The sequence below is a fragment of the Phascolarctos cinereus genome, unplaced genomic scaffold, assembly GCF_003287225.1.
Source record: "Phascolarctos cinereus isolate Bilbo 61053 unplaced genomic scaffold, phaCin_HiC Scaffold_8;HRSCAF=390, whole genome shotgun sequence".
NCBI lineage: Eukaryota > Metazoa > Chordata > Mammalia > Diprotodontia > Phascolarctidae > Phascolarctos > Phascolarctos cinereus.
The window spans coordinates 26,969,760-26,990,356 of NW_027556291.1; the positions used below are offsets into that span (position 1 = coordinate 26,969,760).

Below are 20,597 nucleotides of genomic sequence, written 5' to 3' on the forward strand. Positions count from 1 at the left end.
GAGACAGAGAGAGCCAGAGAAGAGAGAGAGAAAGAGACAGAGACAGGCACACAGAGAAAGACAGATAAGAGAGACAGAGAGACAGAGAGAGCCAGAGAAGAGAGAGAGAAAGAGACAGAGACAGGCACACAGAGAAAGACAGATAAGAGAGAGACAGAGAACAGAGAGGAGAGAGACAGAGAGAGAGAGGAGACAGACAGAGAGACAGACAGAGAGAGAGAGAGAGACAGAGAGAGAGAGACAGAGACAGAGACAGGCACACAGAGAGAGACAGATAAGAGAGAGACAGACAGAGAGATAGAGAGAGACAGAGAACAGAGAGAGAGGAGAGAGACAGAGACAGAGAAGAGAGAGAGACAGAGACAGAGACAGAGACAGGCACACACAGAGAGACAGATGAGAGACAGACAGAGACAGATGGAGAACAGAGAGAGAGAAAGAGAAAGAGTGAGAGCCAGAGAAGAGACAGAGACAGAGACAGGCACACAGAGAAAGACAGATAAGAGAGACAGAGAGACAGAGAGAGCCAGAGAAGAGAGAGAGAAAGAGACAGAGACAGGCACACAGAGAAAGACAGATAAGAGAGAGACAGAGAACAGAGAGAGAGGAGAGAGACAGAGAGAGAGAGGAGACAGACAGAGAGACAGAGAGAGAGAGAGAGAGAGAGAGAGAGAGAGAGAGAGAGAGAGAATAGAGAGATGAGACAGAGAGATAGAGAGAGACAGAGAACAGAGAGAGAGAGGAGACAGAGAGACATAGAGACAGAGAAAGAAAGAGAAAGAGAGTGAGTGAGAGAAATAGAGAGATGAGACAGAGAAGAGAGTGAGCCAGGGCCACAGTGAGGAGTGGATTGCCCCTTGCGCAGGTCAGGTCACATGTACTGTATTGTGGTCCATTCTGGGTACCATATTCATGGGCATGCTACAGCATGCATGTCTAGAGGAAGGCAACCATGCCAGGGAGAGCAATGGCTGCCATGCCATAGGGTTGCTTGTGTTAGCTGCAGATGGGTAACCTGGCAAAAAGAGAATGTGGGGGCCCAAGGCAGATGAAGTAGGTATCTGAAGGTCTGTGCAATAGCAAAAGAAGTTTGTTCTTCTGGGACTCTGAGGGCAGAGATGGAAGCATTGAGTTCTAGTTATGAGGCCAAATAGTGTAGGGGAGAGGTAGGGCCTTAGAGTCAAGGAAGATTTGCATTCAAATTCCACCTCAGACACTCCCTAGCTGTGTGACCCTGGGTGGCTTACTTAACCTCTCTGTGCCTTGGTTTCCTTATTTGTAAAGTGAGGGAGATGGATTCAGTGGCTTCTAAGTTTGCTTCCAGATCTAAGTCAATGATCCTGTGGCAGGAAGATTCTAACTTAATATAGATGAACAACCTCCTGATACTACAGGTGCCCCAAACTGGAATGAGGTGCCTTTTACAAAGGAGTGAGTTCTCTGTCCCTGGAGGTACTCAAGTGTAGGCTTTCAATTTCCAGTCCTTTCAATTCAAGCATTTTACCAAGACCTACCCTGTGCCAGGCATCCTATTAGACTGGAAAACAAAGACAAAATATGAAACAATCTTTGCCCTCAAGGATTTGTCATTCTATTGTCTGCTTTTCAGGAAGGCTTTAGAAGGCAAGGTGGTGCAGTGAATAGAGCCCCAAACCTGGAGTGGGGAAGACCAGAATTCAAATCCAGCCTCAGACACTACCTATGGGATCCCGAGCAAGTTACTTAACCTTTGTCTGTGTCAGTTTACTCATCTGTAAAATGGGAATGATAATAGCACCTACCTCCCAGGGTTTGTGGGAGGATAAATGAGCCAACTTTAAAGTGCTATTATTATTATTATTATTATTATTATTATTATTACTAGAGAAGATTCAGGTAGCTGCTGGCAGGTAGAGGTTCCTCCTTCCAGCAGTGAGAGGCTTCTACCTCTTAATAAGAGTTCATTGTGGGTGTGGTTGTCGTTTCTGGCAAGTCTGCCCTTGGGAGGGAGGCACCCCATTGTGCTGCCCCAGGAGGGCTGCCACACGATGGCTTCTTAAGGGAGAATCAAAACCATTTTCACCCCAGGTCTTTGGGTCAGCCTGGATAGCAGAGAAATTGAGGCTAAAGTATTGTGTTTTTCAGTGATGGCTAAGATTATTTCTCATTCATTTCATTCATTCATTCATTCATTCATTCATTCATTTATTTATTTATTTTATTATTTTATTATTTATTTATTTATGCGTTGGGGCGCATAGGTATAGGTCAGTCAACAAGCATTTATTAAAAGTGCTTACTATTTGCTAAGCTCCCGGGCTCAACTGGGTGCCCCAGAGGATGGAAATGGGAGGCAAGAATCTCCAGGAAGATCCTTGCCGCATTTCCAGGGGGCTCCCCCCTTCTCAAGGCCCCAAACTCTGTAGGGGCTTCTTGGGCCCAAGTGCTAGGAAGGGAACCCAAGCAGCTGTACCTCCCAGCAAGGATTCCGGCAACATACCAGGTGAGAAAAGAACAGACGTGCCTCTCAGCCAAGCCCATCAGGTCAATTAAGAGTTAATATCATTATATAACACAAAAGGCCTCATTAACTGACTTTAAAGAGTGTAATTACTGGCCCATTGTGTTTGGCTGCCTCTTAACATCCTCCGGGAGGCCTTGCCAAGGTTCTGAGATAAAACATCCCTCTTGGAACAGACTGAGACCTCAGCTCCAGCCGACCCTGAGGATCCTCCCAGGCAGGGCACATGTGGTCCAGGGCGGGCCCCAGGATGGGCATCCCCAGTAGGAGTCCCCTCCTAAGGCCAAGGAGCTGAGCACTTCCCATCCCCCACCTGCTGCACAGGACGGAAGCCTCCCTTAGGCGTCACTTGGGGCTAGGATCAAGCAGGTGCTGGCAGCTGGGACGGGCATATCAGGTCAGTCTGATCTTATGGGAAGTCCACCAGATGCGGAGACTGTGACTCTGGCACCCACTGGCTGTGTGACCACTGGCAAATAACTGTTCTTCTCTGGGCCTCATTTTCCTTATATGTAAAATGAGAATCTTGCTCCTTGAATACCCTATCTCCCATGATTGCTGTGAGGCAAGCATTTGCAAATGTGGAGGCACCACAGGAATTGTTTGGTTGTTTTGTTTTATTTGGAGGGGGCGGGGCTGTACCTATGAGTTCATCAGTTGGAAGGAACTTCTGGTATGAAGAGTCCCTCTATCAATGCAGTTTTTCAACTATTTTTCGAATGATAGCCTTAGACTCAAAGGTTCTTAATTTGAGGTCTGTGAACTTAAAAAAAAAAGAATAACTATTTTACTCTATTTGGTTTCTTTTATAACCTTATATATTTTATTTTACCCATTTAAAAACATCATTCGGAGAAGGGGTCCATAGGCCTCGCCAGACTGCCAAGGGGTCCAGGACCCAAAAAAGGTGAAGAATCCCTTTTGAATGCCTGTGAAGGAGAGGCTAAGTGATCTGTGATCTCTGATGTGCCAGGAGCCTAGGGCTGGGATCAGCCAGGGGCATGGCTGGAGCTTGGCTTCCTGGCTCCAAGGAGGGAAGAACCATTAGCCTCTACAATACACTGCCTCTCTAATATTATTATTACAATATAATAATATTATATTATAATTGTATCATCTAATTCTAGCAATTCTGTCAATAGCATAATTAATACTCATAATAAAATGGAGACAGTAATACTTGAACTGGCACATGGGGTCATGTGATAGAAGTACTTTAAAGTTTTGTCAAAATGAGTTATTTATTAATATATTGGGCAAGGCACTTTCCTCTTTGTAATTTGATTTCCTTTCTAGCACAATGGGGGGAGGAGTTAATAGTATAATAATAATGATGATGCTGCTGACAGTGATCATTGTCTTGCCATCCTCTGGGGGGATGTCAGTTGGATTCCATTGTATTCTGTGATAGATGTGACCTCACAGGGAGCTCTCTTGTTCTGAGGGACTATTTCTCCAAGGTAAGTCCAGGCAAGCTTCCATTTATGTAATATTTTATATCTACTCTCTTGGTTGTTTCTCAGAACAGCCCATACACCCAGGGTCACACAGAGAAATAGAAGCAGAGTGAATTTCAGTGTGAGGCCTGTTGCCTCAGAATGCAAGGGCTCTTTCTATTCCAGCATGTTATCTTCTAGGGGGTGGTGTTAGGCAAGTCTTGGGAGTCTGGTAGGAAGGGATGGCTCTGGGGAGCAGGTGGCAAGCTGCAAGGAGGGGCTACTGCCTCCTCAGGTAAGTGGCTGGCTTCCCCATCCATCCCTCTCCATCCCTCCAGCCCGAGGCTATCTCAGGTCTCCCCGGGAGACTGGGGAACCAAATCTTTTTCTGGAGACTCCTCAACAACTCTGATTTGGGTTCAGAGCAAATAGCTCCCAGGGACACTGATGCCAGACTGCTCTGACCAAGCAAGTTACCAGGAGAGAGGGCTGGAGGCCTGGGCCTCTGGAATCTACACTCAGAGAGCCAAACTCTGGGGATGGGAAGGACATCAGTGCATAATCAAGAACTCAGGACTGAGGGCCAATGGGAAAACACAGGTGATTGATGGAAAGGAATGATTGGGAATTGGCTAGACGCCTGAGTCTGGCCCGACAGGCACTGACATTCAATGTTCTCTCTTCTGAGGCCCCTCTTAGCGCTGATACTCCATGGTATTTGTTTGTTTGTTTGTTTGTTTTGGTTTTGTTTTCTTGGCTAGGCCATGGGGTTAAATGACTTGCCCAGGGTCACACAGCTAGTAAGTGTTGTGTGTCTGAGGCTGCATTTGAACTCAGGTCCTCCTGAATTCAGGGCTGGTGTGCTCTATCCATTGTACCACCTGGCTGCCCCAGATACTCCATGTTTTAAGGCTCCTCTCTGACATTCTAAGGTTCAAGCTCTGACATTCCATGTCCAACAGTCCTCCTAGCCCTGACTTTCCACATTCTAAGGCCCCACCCAGCTCTGACATTCCCTGTTCAGCCTGACCTTCCCAATACTAAAATCCTTTCCAGTTCTTAAATTCTTTGTTCAAGGGTTCCTCTCACCTCTGACATTCCATCTTCTAAGGAGCATCCCCACCCCAGCTCTGAAATTTTCAGTTCTAATAATAACAATTTTGTTTGACATTTATCTAACACTTTGAGGTTTACAAAGTTTCACATACATTTTATTATTTGAACCTCTGCCAAATCCTCTTAGGTAAGTACTACAGGGATTTTGCTTCCATTTTACAAATGAAGAAACTGAAGCTCTTTGGGGGAACGTGACTTGCCCCGCAGTCACATGGGTAGAAAGTGTCTGAGCTGGGATTTGAGCTTAGGTTCTCCTGCCTCCAACCTAGGTTCTATGATCACTGAGGAGTCAAGGCAACTCTGATACTTGTGCCTTTAGCCTCCTAGATGGGAAGGCTGATAATAGTAATTATTAACAATAACTTTCTTTGGAAGAGCTCAAAGAGGCTTATTTCATTTTTACACTCTCCCTGGGAGGTAAGGAGAGATAGCAATCATTGTCTCCACTGTATAGCTGGGACACCCGAGGCCTCTTGCCCAAGATTCCACAATGAATCAGCAGCTGCAGTTGTTTGGCTGAGGGGGGAGCTCTAACTGCTTAGCAACACTGCCTCTCCTTGGAGTGTGTGGGAATCTCCATTGAGCGCCCACAGAGTGGAGAGGTTCTCATAGTGGACTCTTCTCCCCTCCCCACCCTTGCTCCTCCCAGCCTGCCCCAATTCCTCCTTGCTGGGCAAGGTCAACTGGGCACCTGTAGGTAGATCTTCTTTAGGCCAGGAATGGAGTCACTGATCCGGCCAGACACCAAGCGTCCAATGCCTGAGGTGGCCCCGATACACACCAAGAGGACCCAGGTATCCTCGATCTTCTTCTCCCCGGTGAACTGCTTGTCCACGTACTTCATCTGAAATGTAAACCCCAGCCCCCAGCCCCGAGAGGAAGAAAGAAACCAGATGAAGCCATAGTGAACTGACTGGCATGTCTCCCACCTAGCTTTCCAGGGAGAGCATCCTCATTCCTGGCATACTTACAGCCTGGCACCAAGTTCCCCAGGCTCATGGATTCTTTAGGGGAAATGCCATTATTACAGGAAAGCTTCTGAAGTGGGAGTCCATTCTGTCAGCCTCCCCCTTCCACCCCACCCCCCACCTCTGGTTTTTTGGAGGAGTTGGCCCTTGGGCTCGTTTCAAGGCACGAACAGGAGAAGGGAGCCAGGAGCAGTGCTGAAGGTGGGGATACTCTAAGATGGGCATTCCTTCCAGTCTCCTCCACTCTTCTCCCTTGGGACCCTCCGGTCTCAGCCCTGGCTCGTTTCTCTCTATGAATCCTCAGAACTGGTAGCGATCTCAGATGCCATCTGGGTCAACTTGTACCTGAGCAGAAGTGCCCTTGAATGCATCTAGCCTCCCCCTGCAGATGGCTCGTGAAGTAAAGGACCTCACAACTTCCAAAGGCAGCTGATCGTACAGTACCTGGTGCCTCTAGCTCTGCCCTCCCTGGCCCAGTAGGACAGGTCTCCCCCTTCTCCTTGCTAGCCTTCTGAATCCCAGCAGCCAGCACGATCACGTCCTTCCCTAAATCTCCATCTGTGTCCCCCCCACCCCTGACTCCTTCCCTTTGTCCCAGCCTGGGACAGCGCCCTTGCTCCGCCAGCCTGTGTGCTGGATGATGTGGAGGGGGACGGCTCACCAAATGCACGTAGGGGATGAAATAGCCCAGAGCTGCGGTGGCGATGCCAAATGCCCAGATGCGATAGGTCCTGTAGTAGAAGACCCTCATGTTGCAGTAGTTACTCAAGTGACCCACGCACTGCTGCCAGACGCTCCGGCCCAGCTTGGCCCGGGAGTTGGGAGTTGTAGGCAAGAGGGGCCGGTAGGTCAGTGAGAGGAACATGAGGATTAGCATGAAGATGCTGAGCACCTGGAAGGTGTGCGCCAGCTTGATCTTTTCCCCCAGCATCTTCATCAGGAAAGGGAAGGACATGGAGAAGAGGCTGCTGGCGGCGGCTACCACCCCGTTGGCCAGGCCCAGGCGCCGCTGGAAGTAGTGGCCCAGGATGACCAGAGAAGGCTGGAAAGCAAAGGAACTCCCACAGCCAAACAGGATGCCGTAGGTGAAGAAGCGGGCCTCCAGGGAGCTGGGGAGGAAAGAGATGGGCCACCATAGGCATCTCAGCCTTCTCCAGCTCTGGGGCAATAGGCTGGCTTCCTTCACTCCTCCCTTTCTGCCCTCTGTCCCTTCCTCCCCCCCTTTTCCTCTTTCTCCCCACCCAGAATCCAAGGGGCCACTAGCTAGCTACCCCCCACTCTGCTCCCACCCTCATGCTTAACACAGAGAGGCAAGGAGGGCTAGATGGTAGTGGGGGACAGCCTTCAGTTTCAAGGCCAAAGACTTTGATTGGAATCTCAACTCTGCTACTCCCCAGCTATGTGGCCTCCTTAAAAATGAGATCACACGTTGAGCAGGCAAGGTCATAGTTCCACAAGCTTGGAAAAGTATCACCCTGGGGAAGGGCTAAGGGATAGTCCTGAGGGTAGCTGGAAAGATAGTCATTATTGGGGGCAGAATGGGTGACACATCTTCTAACTGCCAAGAACTGAGGAACAGGGATCATAGATGTAGAGGCAGAAGAGGTCAGTGAGTTCAGCCCCATTTTCCAGGTGAGGAAACTGAGGCCCAGTGAGGTTTAAATGACTGGCCCCAAATCCTGCAGCTGATGTTTCAGGTGGGATTTGAATCCAGGTAGGTCTTCCTTACTCCAAGTCTAGCGCTCTAGCCACTACAGCGTGCTGTCTATCACAGAGCTGGGGTCAGTGGTGAGCATCAGGCCAACTCGAGGCCTCCTATGTCCAGGCCATCTGGGATCTGGTTAGCAGAAGCCATTCCCTTCCTAGTGACTTGGGGGAAGCTTAAGCCAACATAACTCAAAGCCCTCTTCAATTCCCAAAGCCAGTGTCTTTCCCACTACAGCCTGGTCATCCCTTTGCTTCTAGATAGGCCTAGCCTGGACACATGAGAACTTGTCCAGATTTTTTAGGCCATCTAGGGAAGATTGAGCAACACTTCTCATGTGTCCACTGTTGGAAATTTAGCCTCCACCCCCAAGCATTGAAGTAGAAAGGACCTTAGGGCCAGTGCTGCAAGAGGGAAGAGGAACTAGCTACGAGTGTTTCCATGGCAACCATCACCATGGCACTCCATCTCCGAGCATTCCCAGGACAAGACTGTTGATGCAGGCAAAGCATGAGAATGAGATAAAGCCAAATACCACTGGGCCCTGTGGATACTGCCAGGGTGGGCATGCCACTTGGCTGTTTGCCAAGTTATCAAGTTCAAAGCCCAGAATTCTGGGGCTCAGTTTGCTCTGTGAGTCCACCAAGGAAAAGCTTGGGGCCCCTGGGCAGTGACCATGGGGGGAGGGAGGGTATCCAGAATACACCCCCCAGCATCCCCAGTACTGACAGACAAGATGCCTTTCTGGTCACCATTTGGAAGACTTAGTGGTTGGCCAGCCTGGATGAGAAGAGCCCCCAAGTTCATCCAGACCTGCCCCTGGCTCAGAGAACTGTTCACACCCCCCTCCACCATCCATCCCACTTCCTTGCCATCTGAAATGACCCAAAATCCTGAGTGATACAGCAGGAAGGATGGGCTTTGGCCTCCTGCCAGCAGCTGAAACCACTTTTCCACGGGAAATGAAGCCAAATAACCCGGCCATTGGTGTAATGGAAAGAACACTGGATTTGGACGCAGAGGACCAGGGTTCAAATCCCACTCTGCTATTGAATGCCCGTAAAGCGAGGGAGTTGTCTTATGTGGCCTCTGAGGACCCAAGCAGCTCTGGCACCCCATGATTTCTGGCTCTGATGATGCATATGTTCACAGGAAAAGCCAAGTCACAGGGGCTTAGTGGCAAGACACCTCCAATTTCAGGTTCTCGCTGGGGGCAGCAAACAGTGCCTGCCACTGTGCCCCACCTCCATTATTGGGCCCATGTGGACGGGAAGGGAAATGGGATCCTTATGTGCCTAATTTGTTTACACTTGGCTTAGTCTTACAAAACAGCTCAGTGCTGAGGCCCCTCCTCCATCCTGCCGATGCCCCGGGCATGGCATTCCACGAGGGGCATAGGAGGCCGGATGCTGTAAAGGTCCTGCTGCCCCATGCCCAGGGCAGGCACCACAGGGGTTTTTCCCTTTTTTCTGTCCCAATCTGACGAGATGGTGCCAAACCCTTTTTGCTGGCTGAGTCCTCGTTTTGCTGGCATGTCGGGTGGGAGCTCGGGTGGGTGGCCGGAAATGTTAGACTCATAAAGAAAGTTGGCTCACCCTTAGAGGACCCAGGACCATAAAATAAATGTTTTTTTTTTTAAAGAAGCAATGACTATTCTTGAGGCTACAAGTAACAATGCCAAGTGCCATTCTGGAAAAAGATTGGTTGGGATGGAGAGATGAAAGACAGTATGGTAGAGTGGCAAAAACACTGGATTTGGAGTCTAGACAGCTGAGTTCAAATCTTGCCTGTTGCTTCCTACCTGTGTGACCTTAGACAAGTCCCCTCCCCAATCTGGGCCTCAATTTTCTCCTCTGAAAACTTAGGGGTTTGGATTATGTGATCTCCTTGATCCCTTCTGGCTATGATACCTATTACCCTATGACCTCTTCCAATGGTCTTTGGGTAGTCAGCTCTGCCCACCTTTCTCTTGTATCACTGCCACCATTCCCTCCATCTCCAGGCAGGATGACTCTCACATCTGCCCAGATCAATGGAGGGTGATGGGCCACACAAAGAATCCCCCCACAACCCCACTTTCCCCAACTGGAGGAAAGACCTGTTGACTTCACTTCTTTCTCATTCATACCCGCTGGAGAGGGAGGGCTTTGTGAGTCAGGAGGCACCTCTATCTAATGGGGGACTGATCCAGACTCCTCGGGTGGGGGTGGGTCATTGCTCCTACAGGAGAAGGACAAACCAGGATGGTGAAGGGTTGCCATAAAAAAGAAGAAATTAGATTTCATCAGTTTATTTGGTCCCAGGGGGCCCAATGAAGAGCAGTGGGTAGAGGTCCCAGAGGCTGGTTCTAAGGAAAAACTTCCAGCCAATGAGAGCTATTGAACAGTGGAAAGGCCTCCCTCCTTGTCTGGTGTGTGGTAGAGAGGCCTCTTGTTCAGCATGGATTTGGTGCTTCAGTAGGAGTCGGGCAGATGGGTTCTATGGCCTGATCCCAGCAGGGCATACTGCTAAATATTCCCATCCCTTCCTCTCTCCTGCTGAAAACATCTGGCTCTACCTGTACTCACATCATCCAGGCTGTAGGCGGCAATTCAAGATACCTGAGGGGGGAGCCAGGAAAACAAGGGCCTTGAGGTAAATTCACCTCTTCCCAGGGCTGACCTGCCCTTGAGAACTGGATCGGAGGCAGAGAAACTGGGTTCCAATGGGGGCTCTGTTACTTGCTGTCTGTGTGATCCTGGGACACTCCGTGGTGAGCCTCTGTTTCCTCTAGGAATGGTCTCCTGGCTCCCTATCTCAGAAGAGCTTTCTGATGACCTGGAATGACATCCTAGAGGAGGCAGTGTGGCCCAGTGGAGAGAATCCTGGCTCTGAAGTTGAAATTACAGCCTTCCTGTGGCCTGGCTGGACAAGTCACCTTAGCCAGAGCAGGCCCTCAGTTTTCTCTTGGGCAAAATAAGGGATTTCGACTAGAATAGGGAGTCCTTAATCTAGAAATGTAAATAACTGCATTCCAATGTAATCGATTTCCTTTGTAACCCAAGGTAGTTTATTTTATGCATTTAAAACCCCCTCTGAGAAGGGAGTCCATAGACATCAGTAAGCTACCCAAAGGGTCCATTACATAAAGAAGGTTAGAGAAAGGTCTCTTTCTGGCCCTAAACCCCAATGATCCTGTGAATCTGCTTCCTGTCCCCTGCCTCCCACCAACTGACTGCTTGGGCACTCCAGGTAATGCCCATGATGGCAGAAAAGGGGAGGTGCCACCTTGTGCTGGACATGAGAATGGCTGTCAGCCTTTCGTCCCATGTGTCCTATTCTCTCCATCAGAAAAGGAAACCTCCTTTTCTTTCTCTCTTCTTAGCCCTCGGTATGGGTTTTGAGTGTTATCATGGTGTCGGATGGTACAAAGAGTACTAGAGGTTAGAGTTAACCTGTCTGAGCCTCAGTTTTCTAATCTGTAAAATGGGAATAATAATGCATGCACTAGCTGCCTCACAGGACCAGTTTTTTAATAAGCCTTAAATTAAGCACCAGAGAAATGGATTATTTGAGAGCTATGTAAAGGTCAGGGTTCATGGGAGAAACAAGGCCAGGGAAGACGGGCACCCCAACTTCAGCCAAAGCCATCCTGATTCCTGGTACTGACCAGGGAGAGAAGCGACGGGGACTGGGCTTGGGTAACCATGGTCTTACTTGGTGAAGGAACTGGTGAGGAGGCCGATGAAGGCGACAGCTGCCCCGGCCGTCGCTGGGATTCTGCAGCCCATCCGATCAGTGAAGATGCTCACGATGGGGGAACACAAGAAGATCATTCCCATTGCCAGGGCTCCAACCCATGCTGCACAGAGACACCAAGGACAATGAGGACCCCTTGGATTGGCTGAATGCCTGCTGATCACCTACAATTCTGAGAATGTCTTCCATATCACCCAGGCCTCCCTGCCCTTCCCCCCAGCCTCCCTACGGCGAGGAGACAAAAGCCCAGAGAGGCCTACCCAAGGCCACATGGTGACTTAGAGGCAGGGTTGGGGGTGGAGTCCTGGTGCTCCAGCTGCCAGGGACTGGGAACCCAAACCACCAGGGTATTCCATCCAAGACCTTTCCCATCAATCCTTCAGGGGAGAGAGAAGTGGTGCATTGGGAAGGATGATGAAGACCTTGGATGTGAAGACCTAGCGGCTCAACTCTTGTTCCAGCACTTGATCGGTTTCAAGACTGTGGGAAAGTCATGCGGTCATGGGATTTGGAACTGGAAGGAACCTGAGAAATCATCTACATTTTCAGTCTCCTCATTTTGTCAATGAAGAAACTGAGGCCAGAAAAGATTAAATAACTATAAAAATGAGAGGGCTGGTTCCCTCGGGCTTGGAATCCTCAGACCGTTACCAGTTCTCTCTTCTCCAGGCTACATAATCTTAGCTCCTTTAACTTTTCCTCCTTGGTTAATTGCCAGCCCTATAATTATCTTCCCACTTTCCTCTGAATGTGTTCCAAGTTTGCAGCAGCAGCAGTAGCAGCAGCAAGAAACACTACGTAGTGTCAGGTAACAGATCAGGATCGATCTCCTCTAAATTATGAGGCCCGGTGCAGGAGCTGGGTTAAGCCATGACCAAAACACAATGAAATAGTGGGATTACTTCCTGGTCCCTCAAAACTCTGCTCCTCCTGGTGGCCTTCCCAGGATCATGCTCAGGCTAAATTACCCAATGGTTAGCGAATGCTGTCGGTGAGAATGAGGCCAGCCTTAAGCTGGAGGCCCATGAGGGCCAATTTCTTTGGCTCTGCTCCCTGGCTACCCCTTGTACACTTAGCCCTAGCCTGGCTATCTTGCCAGTAAGTATGTATGGTAGGCCACTGGAGAGACCAGGTGGGAGAAAGAATGGGCAGACTGGTTTAATGTAAAGTTCACTGTATTTGTGTTTTGTCTTTGATATTTTCTCAACATGTGGTCTTAGGTAAGTCATTTCCTCTCTTAGGGTCTTAATTTCCTTGTCTATAAAAATTGGAGAGTTGCACTAAATGATCTCTATGGACCTTTCCAGTCTCTATCTACAGTGCAATGATTATCAGAGTAACCTCATCCATGACGCTGGGAAAAACAGTCCCCTGATCTGTGTTTTTTCATTGTTTCCCACAATTCACTCCAAATTCAGAGGAGAGCAGATTTATGACTAAGACACCCTACTGTGGAGTCTGTGGTTGCTAGCACTCTCAACCCCAAAGATTGCTTTGTGCCTACTTTTTCTATGTCGTATTTTTCTGTGTATATTTTTCACCACTAATCCAATGTAAGCTCCTTGAGGAAAGGAGCCTGGACTTGGTGTTCTGAGCACCTAGCACAGTTGCTGGCACATAGTAGGTGTTCATGCTTGCTGAGTGTATGAAAGGCACAAATAACTCAGACACAAAGGACAGTGAGACAAGGGAGCATGAAACCCCAGAATCCTGGAGTATTATAGCTGGAAGGAGCCTTATTGATCATCTTTTCCAACCCTACTGACTCCCAAGTCCTCACTTTACAATACTTCCTCTCAGAAGTATGGAGGTGGGTGTCCATAGGTATGAGAAAGCTGAGGGAAAGATCCCTTTTAGCTAGAGAGGGAGGGTCAAAGAGGGCTTCTTGGAAGAGGTGACATCTGAGTTGGGTTTTGAAGGAAGAACTTCAACAGGCGTGGACAGGTGGTAGGATGAGTTCCACTGGGGACCTATGTGAGTAAAATGACAACCAGGATGGGAGATGGAGAAGAGTCCCAACTTAGCTGGAACCTTAATACATGAAAGGGAGCAGTAAGAGCTAGGGAGAGCAGAACCAGATAGTGAAGGGTCTTGACTGCCAAGAATAAGAAATGATACTTTAATAAATGATGGGGAGCCTTTGAAGGATCCATATTTCCAAAGATTTTCTTGACAGCTCTGAAATGACACATGTATTTTCAATGGGAAGTTTGACTGGGTAGAAAAGCACCTTTAAAAAAATTCTTCTGCCTGTTAGAGTGCAAAGGTCATTGGATTTAGAGTCAGAGGCCAGATTTGAATCCCAACTCTGCTACTTGATAACTGTGATCCAGAGCAAATAAATGGTTTCCCTTCTCTGTGCCTCAGTTCCTCTATTTCATTTAGTGTCAGATGAAAGGAGCAGTCTAGATTCTGATCTTTAAGGTTCCTTCTTGTTCAAAATCACATGATCCTTGGTTACTTCCAGCCCCCCCTCCCCCATCAACCGATTCCTGAGAGAGGGCCTCATTCCTAGAGAATGAATGTTCCGCCCTATGGAGTTCTCCCTCTCCCCTCTCCCCTCCCCCTCAGGTCTTGAGGATGAGCTATAAATATATACACACATGCACTCTCCAGCCCTTTCATCCAAGTACTTCAGAAGAGACCCTTCTTCACAGGCCCATTAGACCCAGGAACAAGGTCCTCTGAGGGTTGTCAGGGAAAAAGGGGGAACCTGGCTGGAGCTAACCCAATGTCTGCATTCCATAGGTACCCCTTTCTCTCACTCCTTAGGGCTGATTAAGGCTCCGGGAAACACTATGTCCTAGCAGCCCTGCCTCAGGCCCCTGGCCTGGGGAGAGGCCCCAAAAGTCTTTTCACTCCAGTGACCACACTTTCTCTCTCTCTCTCTCTCTCTCTCTCTCTCTCTCTCTCTCTCTCTCTCTCTCTCTCTCTCTCTCTCTCTCTCTCTCTCTCCCTCCCCCCCAGGCCAAAGCCAGTGCCTTTGAACTTTTTAGGGAGACACTCTGAAAAGATCTCAGGGATCCAGGAGGGGAGAGATAAGACTCCCTCCTCCATCTCCCCACCAGGCTGCCGCCAAAGGACCACTCCAAATTAATTACAGGGTTTCAGGAATCAATGTATTCAAAAGCATTCCTGTCGTAAGTGGGGGCCCGGTGCTCGGGCTCACGGAGGGAATAATGGAGAAAAGCCAAGGATAAGGGAGGCAGACCGGGAGGGGGAGGGAGAAACAGAGAACGAAGGACGGAAGGAGACAGGGAGGAAAATAGAGATGGAAAGGGAGGAGGAGGGAGAGAGGGGAAAAAAGAATGGGAAGGGAAGGAGGGAAAAAAGAGAGAATCGAAGGAGGGAAAAAAGAGAGAATCGAAGGGGATGGAGGGAGAAAGAGAAAATGGAGAGGGAAAGGAAGAGAGAGATGGAGAAGGAGGGGGAGGGAAAGAGAAGGAAAAAAATGGGAGGGGAAAGATGGAAAAAGAGAATGGAAGGGGATGGAGAGAGAAAAAGAGAAAATGGAGAGGGGGAGGAAGAGAGAGTGGAAGGAGGAGGGAGAGGGACCGAGGCAAGGGAAGGAAGGAGTGGGGGAGAGCAGGCGGACTAGGGCGGGGGCGGGCTGGGGGCCGGAGAGCGCTGTCCGAAGGTCCAGGCTTAGTAACAAGGTGCACACAGTCCTGAAAGAACAGCTAATAGGATTAAGTGGTCAGGCACCAAGTGCAGCCATCCGAAACAGCTGCGCCCAGCTCGGGGGGGGGGGGGGCCGCCCCCGCGCCGCCGCCCGAAAGTAGACACTGTGTTTCCAGCGATGTCCGCCTCCCCAACCTCCCCCCCGGCCCGCCCCCAGCTGCGTGGTGGGCCACAGGGAGATTACAAGGGTGGTGGAGGAGGGATGGAGAACCTCCGCCTGCGCACTCTCCCCAGTCGCAGGCGCTGACCAGTGGAGCTGACGAAGCCAGCCGTGATGTCTCCAGGTGGCCTGGAAAATAGTGGCGGGGGGGGCCGGGGCAGGGGGAGGAGTGCCTTGGGGCAGGGAGTCAGCCTACGGCCTGCCAGAGGAATGACAACCACCCATAGGCCTCTGGGGCCCATGGGTATGGGCTGGGGGGCCAAGACTTCAGTTTTCAGTTTGTGTTTGAGTCATCCTTGGGACTCTGAGCCTGGGAGAAGAAGTGGGGTAGGGTGTAGTGGAGAGTTCATGAGTCAGGAGTCACAGGCCATGGGTTTGAATCCTGCCTTTGCCATTTCCTAGTTGTGTCACCCTGGGCAAAGTCGCTTTCCCTTTCCAGGCCTCAGTTTCCTCCTCTGAAGTGTTGGACTAGATGATCTTTGAGAGCTTTAGAGCAGCTTAGAGGCCAACCCCCTTCTTTTTCAAAGGAGGAGGGTGAAGGCCAGAGGCTAAGTGATTTGTCCCAAGTCACAGTGGAAGGAGCTGGACAGGATTCTAGATCTGTGAAATCCTCCTGTGGACAAATATCCTCTAGGCTAGAGGAGAACACTTCCCCCTCAATTCCTGCCTTGTGGGAGGATCTGGCAAGAGTCCAGGAAGGCAGAGCATGGAGTGTTCCTGAGTTGGGGGAGGGCTTTGGGGGTCTGTAGGAGAGAAGAGAAGGCTCTCTGCTCCCTACTCCCCCCCCCCTCAGCTCTCCCTAAACTCATCCTGCCAGCAGCTGCTGGGCTCCAGGTTCAAACCTGGGGTGTGAGGAGGAGGGGTCCTGCCCCAGAGCCAAGCAGGCTTTCATACAGAGACCTTGGAGTTGAGTTTCCTTCTCTCTTGGCTCATGGGACTAAGATACAGAGTCATCCCAAAGTGGAATGGGCAGTAGCAAGTTCCTCATGTCAGCAATAGTGGCTTGAGCATACAGGCCCTACCATATGAGCTTCAATTCTCCCCCGGTGGATGACCACTTTGATTGTGTGATGCCTCTACTCAACCTTCCATGGCTCCCCATGAAGATAGGCTCAAGTCCCAAATCCCTGGCCTGGCACTGAGGATTCTTCCCCCCTCCCCCTCCAATCTGGTTCTGCTGCCTTGTCACTCCCTCTGCTTCATCCAGGGCAGTCTCCTCATTGGCCCCTAGCATGTCCTGGATTGATTGGCCTTCGAGTCTTGTTCATTTCCCCCTTCTACTCATCTACATGCCAGCCACCCTTCCCAGCTCAGTTGAAATCAAAACCTCCTCCGCAAACAGTGTGGGAGAGTGTTCTCTCCCAGTTTATTAAGCATCTTTTAACTGCTAAATCCCATGATCTTTCTCCAATCTTTCTTTTTGACTTCTCCCAGGCTTTTGACACAGTTTACCCATTGTCTCCTCGTACTGAAATACTTTCTCTTCAACTGACTTCCATCTTGGTTTGACTCCTCCTCACTCCTCAGTCTCCTTTGCTGGATCCTTCTCTTCTTCCTGCTTATTAAGTATAGATGTCCCCCAAGGCCCTGCCCTCAGCCCTCCTCTCCTCTCTTTCCACTTTCTCCTTGGTGAGCTCATCAGTTTCCACGAGTTCAATTACTATTTCTAGGCAGATGACTTTGAGATCTCTCTCTCTCTCTCTCTCTCTCTCTCTCTCTCTCTCTTCTCTCTCTCTCTCTCTCTCTCTCTCTCTCTCTCTCTCTCTCTCTCTCTCTCTCTCCTCTCTCTCTCCTTCTCTCTCTCTCTCTCTCTCTCTCTCTCTCTCTCCTCTCTCTCTCTCTCTCTCTCTCTCTCTCTCTCTCTCTCTCTAATTTATCTTTCTATCTGTCTGTCTCTAGACCCAATCTCTCTCCTGAGCTCCAGCCACACATCACACATCACTTGGACATCCTGTAGACATACCAAATTCAACACGTTCCAAAGGCAAATCATAATCTTTCCTCCCAAATCCATTCCTTCTCCAAACTTGCCCATTACTATTGACGGCACCACCCTTCTTCCTGTCACTCAGCTTCCAAACCTTGGAATCATTCTTAACTTTGTATGAATGATTCTTCCACCCCCACCTCACAGAAGTCTTCACTTCCTTCAGAGCACGGCTCAGGCGCTCCTTCCTACAGGGGGCCTGTCCCAATCTGTCCTCCCTCTTGAAATTACTTTGTATGTGCTTTGTGTTTAATATTTGTTTATCACATACACAAGTAACCTCCTTGAGGGCAGGGACTATTTCATTTTTGTCTTTGCATTTCCAATCGTCCTGCCTAGTGCTTTAATACATGATTGTTAAATTGAATTAACTCCAATTGAATAAGTGTAGGGGAAAGACCACTGTGCTAGGAAGAGAGGGTATTTGGATTTTCATTAATCAGTCAATAAACATTTATTAAGAGCCTACTATGTGCCAGGTACTATGCTAAACCTTTCTTCTCTGGGTCTCAATTTCTTCATCTGTATAATGGAAGTGTTAGAAGAGATGATTTCTAAAGCCTTTTGTCCAATTCCATTTCAGCTCTCTCATCCTCCGTTCTCTGTTTTAAGGCCCTTCCTATTCTCCAAAGTACGGAGAAACAATAGAGCAGCACAAAGCATTTCAGAGTTATAAGGTCCAATCCATGCCTCTATAGGTATCCCATTCTGTAACATACCAGACAAATGTTCATCCAGCCTCCAACTGGATACATCCAGAGACAGGGAATTCATTACCTCTCAAAGTAGCCCATTCTATTCTTGGACAGCTCCAGTTATTAGATTTTCTTATGTGGATGCTAAATAATCGTTTCTATACCCACTGCCCTCTAGGGCATCTAGTCCAACCCATGCCTGAATGAGAATCCCTTCCAAGGCATCCCAACCAAATGTCATCCAGGCACTGCTTGGATACTTTTAGTAATAGGGAACTCACTACCTTTGTGCCTCTCCGCCACCCCCCCCCATCCATTTCACTTTGGGACAGCTATGATTGTTAGTGGGTTCTTCCTTGCATCAAATTTAGCTCTGCCCCCCCTCCCAACTGTGCTCCTGGTTCTGTCCTCTGGGCCCAACCTGAACAAGCTTAGCCCCTCTTCCAGGAAATAGTGCTTCAGATCCATCCCTAAGCTGTGTCTGTCCAAGGCCAGTCCCTGGCCAGTTCTCCTCTCTGGATGCTGCCTTGGTTAGGGCTGCAGTTAGGCCTGTCAAACCCCAGTTGTGAGGGATGGGAGTGGGAGAGGGAGAGTTTCCTTAAGAAGTCTCTCAATTCCTGGGACTGCACCAGGGCCAGCTGGGAAATGGCAGCAACAGATGGGCTCTGCTAATGCGGAGTGGGTGGGAGCGGGGGCGATTTCTCGGAGCATCAGCCTACCATCAGCAATGGCGCTGTCTGCCAGGCTGGGAGGTAGAAACAGCTATGATAACAGACCCGCCTCCTCAGCTCTCCCCTCCCCCCCCCCCACCATACACAGCAGCTGCATGTGTGATGAGTGGCCCCTCCTTCCCCTATGAGAGGGGATGGACAGGCCTAGTTTGCTCTTCTCAGACCAGCAGCCTGATAGCATCAAAGGACTGTGTGGTTCGAAGTTGGGAGGGACCTTAGGGCTCACTTACAAATGACTCCATTTTACCCAAGAAGGACCAGAGGTCCTGAGAGAGCTAATGGTGGGCCCAGGCATATCCCCAAGCATCCTATGCTCCCACAACTGCCTCTTTCCCAAAGTCATAGTTGCCATCCCCCTGCCTCCAAGCCTCCCTTCCCTGCCATCCCATAGTTCCATTTACTATCTCTACCACTTCCATGGCACTTATCATGGAATTCTTGGTGACCCTGAAAAGCAGCATGGTCTTGTACAAAGAACATTGGATTTTGAGTCAGTGACTACCTCTGTGACCTCAGGCAAGTCTCTTCCCATTTATGGTCCTCAGTTGTCCCATCTGTAAAATGGGCTACATGATCTTTCTAGCTCGAGTCCATATGCTCCTTGCATTGCAGCTGGAGAGCATTAATTAACTCTCTGCATGTGTGGGTGGGAGATTCTTAATCACAGGTGGTGCTGTACTAATTGTCCTGAGCTTCCTCAGGGAGATCTATAGTCAATCAAAAACAGCCCACTCCATTATCCACACCAAATGGATGAAGAAGGTCAAGCACCGTGGTTCCCAAACATTTTTGGCCCAGGACCAGCAGGGTATACACGTGTCTGAGCATGCCCTTGCTTACAAGTGGAAGCTCCATAGAATTAGTGGCAGCCCCTTTGAAAGGAAGCCGAATGGGGGCCCATTGAGTTAGCTGGCCTCTGCAACTATGGAAGACAAACACTTCAAACAGGCAGTGGGCCAGGCCCTGAGCTCAACAGGAGAAAGAGAGGAAACGGGGAAAACTGTACATTGCTCTCGGCCTTTTTGGCGGCTGCTTCTTGATGTAGAAACTCACCTTTCTTACCCCGATTTCATGCTGGGTGGTTGTGAGTCTGGGAATGCCACACAACCCTGAAAGATCAACAGCAGTGTTGGACTGACTCCATGCAACTGTATGGTGGCTTATAAGGAGGTTGGAGCCCATCACCAATGATGAATTTGGGGCAAGAAAATGTCAAGTATTTAAGAACAAGTGTGATTGCACAAGGTGGTGAACTGGTCATATAGCAAGAATGATTGCCCACAGATGGCTAGCTGGAATGCTGCCTTTAAGAGAGATGAATGTGCTGGCGAGAGGGGCCAGGAGGGAGATCTATGGAGGATTTCCTGGGAAATGGGCAAGAATCACATAGGACGAAGAGGGGATGGAGTATAATCTGTACTGGCGAAGGGATCCCTGAATCCCAGAATGAGAAGGGATTTCACAGGCCTTCTAGCCCAACCAATACCTATTCCCCAAAGAGCTAGCGTCTAGCCTCTGCTCTAAGACCTCTGCTGAGGGGAAAATCTGCAGTCTCCCAAGGCAGCCTATTCTACTTTGGGTCACCTCATCATTAAGAGGTTTTTCGGGACAGCAGAAAATTGACCTCTCTGCAACTAGATGAGTGGTGTTCCTGGCAGCCCAGAGCCCACAAGGGATTTCTTCCAAGGTCACTCAGCTAGTAAGTGGCAGAGCTTGACTGCCCGGCCAAGCCCCCAAACCTTCTCCGCACTGAAGCCTCAGAATTGTGACCCCATCCTAGCCCTGAACTCAGGAGATGGGCTGCGTTAGGAGCAAGCCTTTCTTCAAAGAACTCCCAGTAATCTCCCATCGATCATCCCATGGGATTCTCCCAGCAGCCC

At 49.5% G+C, this 20,597-nt stretch overlaps 1 protein-coding gene across 2 annotated transcripts in view; it reads right to left on the reverse strand.

Moving 5' to 3' along the window:
* Nucleotides 1-20,597, reverse strand: part of SLC16A2 (solute carrier family 16 member 2) — a 107,356-nt gene that overhangs the window by 13,038 nt on the left and 73,721 nt on the right. For both annotated transcript variants that reach the window (XR_013483694.1, XM_020964536.2), the window contains exons 3-5: nucleotides 11,422-11,566; nucleotides 6,682-7,129; nucleotides 5,744-5,896 (exon numbers count right to left, since the gene is read on the reverse strand). Coding sequence is in view for 1 of the 2 variants with exons in the window: in XM_020964536.2 (XP_020820195.1) it covers nucleotides 5,744-5,896; nucleotides 6,682-7,129; nucleotides 11,422-11,566 (746 nt within the window). In the remaining variant the exon portion in view is untranslated. The remainder of the gene's footprint in view (nucleotides 1-5,743; nucleotides 5,897-6,681; nucleotides 7,130-11,421; nucleotides 11,567-20,597) is intronic.